General features: G+C 39.8%; 1 protein-coding gene across 1 annotated transcript; it reads left to right on the top strand.

Annotated features, from left to right (window-relative positions):
- Positions 1 to 488: 488 nt before the first annotated feature.
- On the top strand, positions 489 to 1,175 carry LOC130975188 (protein FAR1-RELATED SEQUENCE 5-like). The gene has a single exon (XM_057900013.1). The coding sequence runs from the start codon at positions 489 to 491 to the stop codon at positions 1,173 to 1,175; it is 687 nt and encodes a 228-aa protein (XP_057755996.1).
- Positions 1,176 to 1,445: the final 270 nt, after the last annotated feature.

Genomic DNA, 1,445 nt, shown 5'->3' with positions numbered 1-1,445 from the left:
ATAGCGCACCTGGACCATTTTCACTGAGAGGACGAATGGTAGCCATTGACAACGGTGATCCCCCAACATACAGCTTGCCATGGAAATGAGTAAGAATGATTGGATGAAAGCAGTAGGAAGGCAGAGATTCAGAAGGAACACAGTATCTTCATGCGCTTATCTGAAATTCCCACCAATGAATTACATAAGTATCTCTATCTCTATTTTATGCTTTATTTATCTTTATATTCGAAAACCATTATAACCATTAGAATCCGCCTAACTGAGATTTACAAGATGACCATAGCTTGCTTCATACCAACAATCTCCGTGGGATCAACCCTTACTCACGTAAGGTTTATTACTTGGACGACCCAGTGCACTTGTTGGTTAGTTATGCGAAGTTGTGAAGAATGTGTGTGAACCATAGTATTGTGCACCAAGTTTTTGGAGCCATTGCTAGGAATTGTTTGAGTTGTGAAAAGTATGAGTCACAATTTTGCCTATCAATGAACATGCTAAAGTCCGGGATTGGCACTTCACAGATATTTGGTCTTCCAGCTAGTCAAGCAGGCGGGTATAAATTTTTTGGCTATGGTCCCAAAGATATGTACAATGAAATTGCTCGGCAAAGGCATCAAGTTCCTAGTTATGCAGCATGGGTGTTGAAGAAGTTGGAGGATATGCGGTTGAAGGATTTACAATTATATTTCAAGGCATGTCATGATTCAAGAGGTTTATTATGTAACTTATTCTGGTCTGATGCGATTAGCCAACTACACTACCAACTCTTCGGGGATGTTACTGCTTTTGATGCTACGTACAAGAAGAACAAGTATAGTTGTCCATTAGTCATATTCAGCGGGGTTAACCACCACAACCAAACAATTGTTTTTGCTGCTGCATTAATTATGGACGAAACTGCTGATACATATATTTGGCTCTTGCGTCAGCTCATGTTTGCAATGAAGGGTAAGACCCCGACCTCAATAATAACTGATGGGGCCATGGCAATTAGTAATGCAGTAAGAGATGTATTTCCCAAAGTCAGACATAGATTATGTGTTTGGCACCTTATTCGAAATGCGACTAGCAATGTTGGAAATCCATCGTTTTCATCTACATTCAGAAAAATCATGTTGGGAGACTATGAGATTCCTGTGTTTAAGCGTAAGTGGGTTCAACTTATTGAATAATTTGGCCTTGAGGATAAGCCATGGGTGAACAACATGTATAAAGAGAAGCATATGTGGGCTACTACATATATAAGAGGTAAGTTTTTTGCTGGCTTTAGAACTACCTCAAGATGTGAAGGTCTACACTCAGTTGTGGCAAGTTATATGGGGTCGTGGTATAATTTGACAAGTTTTGTAGAGCATTTTCAAAGGTGTGTTGCACACTTGCGCTTTAAAGAATTTAAAGCTAATTATGAATCTACACATGGGGTGCCCGTCATGCAGACCTGT

This window comes from Arachis stenosperma, chromosome 4, assembly GCF_014773155.1.
Source record: "Arachis stenosperma cultivar V10309 chromosome 4, arast.V10309.gnm1.PFL2, whole genome shotgun sequence".
Lineage (NCBI taxonomy): Eukaryota > Viridiplantae > Streptophyta > Magnoliopsida > Fabales > Fabaceae > Arachis > Arachis stenosperma.
This window is presented reverse-complemented; position numbering and strand designations above follow the sequence as displayed.

Bases quoted from the DNA above. Each gene is read 5' to 3' on its own strand.
- LOC130975188 (XM_057900013.1), top strand. From the start codon at position 489: ATGAACATGCTAAAGTCCGGGATTGGCACTTCACAGATATTTGGTCTT.